Raw genomic sequence first — 1,704 nt, 5'->3', positions numbered from 1 at the left:
TTTTTTTTTTTTTTTTTTTTAGAATGTTATTGTAACAACCAAGTTGAGGAAATCATTGAAGCGAGTTAAATAATAAAAATGTGATTTTATTTTATTATGTTTACATTTTGTAATTTTATGCATTCCGTACTATTAAAAAAAATAATAAAATAGCATATAGCATGAAGGATATAAAAACATAATACATAAAAAAATAAAAATCAATCGTAAAATAAATATATATACATATATATAATATATATATATATATATATATATATATATATATGTATGTATTTTTTTTTTTTGTTGTGGAGAGATGATGTTTATATAAAGTCGTCATTCATGTCATCTTCGTTTACATTACATGTGTTTGCACAAAAATATGTCGAGAAAAGAACAGAAGAAGCTAAGAGAGTTGAACTTAGAATAGCTAGCGAAAATCCAACAGCACCAACTCCTAAACCTATGAAGAAAGAATAAATTAAAATGTAGATGATAAGAAATAAAACCCAAAATGTTTTACATATATATATATAACCAAATCTACATTTTTGACAAGACATTAAAATCATATATGAAAGAAACATACCTGCCCCATATAAGATATTGTTTACAATTCCATAACCTCCTATCATAAAAAAAAAAAAAATTTACCAATATGTAATAAAATATACATATATATATATATATATATATATATATATATATATATATATAAATATATATCATTTTCTTTTCTTTTTTTTTTAAATTTTAATAAACCTTTATTTTCAAAACTTTTGCTTTCACTTAACATTTCAACCTATCAAAAAAAGGAAGTTTTTATTACAAAAATGAATATACATATATATGTATGTGTGTGTATATTTTTTTTTTTTTTTTTTTTTTTAATATCTCACTGATTTTTCACTGCAAAAACTCTTGTCAGCCTTCTCGCTGCTAAGGGAAAAAACATGTATAGATATACAACCTTTTCAACATATAAATATATATATTTATATATATATGTATATATGTATAACCCTTGTACATCTACTTTATATATATATATATATATATATATATTTTTTTTTTTTTTTTTTTTTTAATTCTCACCTTGATGGTACTCTACGGAAATGACCATTATATATTTTTTTCAAAGTCATTTTTATATATATATATATTAATTTATTTATTTATTATAAATATATAGAGATGTATAGATTTTATGTATTTTAATTTGATATTAAAAAAAAAAAATTCGTTATTTTTATTTTATTGGAAAATACACTTTTATGTTTAAAATGAACTGTGAACATGAAAAAAGAAAAGAAATAAAAAATTGTTCATATAAAATAAAAAATATATATTATATAATAAAAGTCCAAATATAAATTTTTTGAATGTATGAAAAATTTTTATGTGGACATTTATATTTCTATTTAAAAAAAAAAATAATAACAAAATAAAATAAAATAAATACTTTTAATGTTGAAATAGATTTATGGACAAATCTAATATAGGGTCAAAAATTATTTTTTGTTATTAAGTTTTATTAACATTATATAAATATATACATATATACATATATTTATGTATATATATATATATATACATATATTTTTTTTTTTACCAAAACAACAAAAATAACTTCATTTTTATTATTTATAATAAATGTAACATCACTTATTATTTATTTATTTTTTTTTTTTTTTGTACCATGTTAAAATTACACACATATAG

The 1,704-nt window shown here is 17.8% G+C and overlaps 2 protein-coding genes across 2 annotated transcripts in view; one reads left to right on the top strand and one right to left on the bottom strand.

Annotated features, from left to right (window-relative positions):
• PRSY57_0930100 (protein MAM3, putative) overlaps nucleotides 1-35 on the top strand; it is a gene marked incomplete at both ends in the record, with an annotated part of 4,560 nt that extends 4,525 nt beyond the window's left edge. Inside the window, one exon of the mRNA XM_020114823.1 lies at nucleotides 1-35. Within this exon, the coding sequence (XP_019970522.1) occupies nucleotides 1-35 (35 nt within the window).
• Nucleotides 36-305: 270 nt separating this feature from the next.
• PRSY57_0930000 (hypothetical protein) lies at nucleotides 306-1,127 on the bottom strand (the record flags this gene model as incomplete). Its single annotated transcript, XM_012907539.2, has 5 exons — nucleotides 306-445; nucleotides 572-610; nucleotides 745-784; nucleotides 882-921; nucleotides 1,078-1,127. The coding sequence occupies 5 exons, from the start codon at nucleotides 1,125-1,127 to the stop codon at nucleotides 306-308; spliced, it is 309 nt and encodes a 102-aa protein (XP_012762993.2).
• Nucleotides 1,128-1,704: the final 577 nt, after the last annotated feature.

Source organism: Plasmodium reichenowi, chromosome 9, assembly GCF_001601855.1.
Source record: "Plasmodium reichenowi strain SY57 chromosome 9, whole genome shotgun sequence".
Classification (NCBI taxonomy): Eukaryota; Apicomplexa; class Aconoidasida; order Haemosporida; family Plasmodiidae; genus Plasmodium; species Plasmodium reichenowi.
This window is presented reverse-complemented; position numbering and strand designations above follow the sequence as displayed.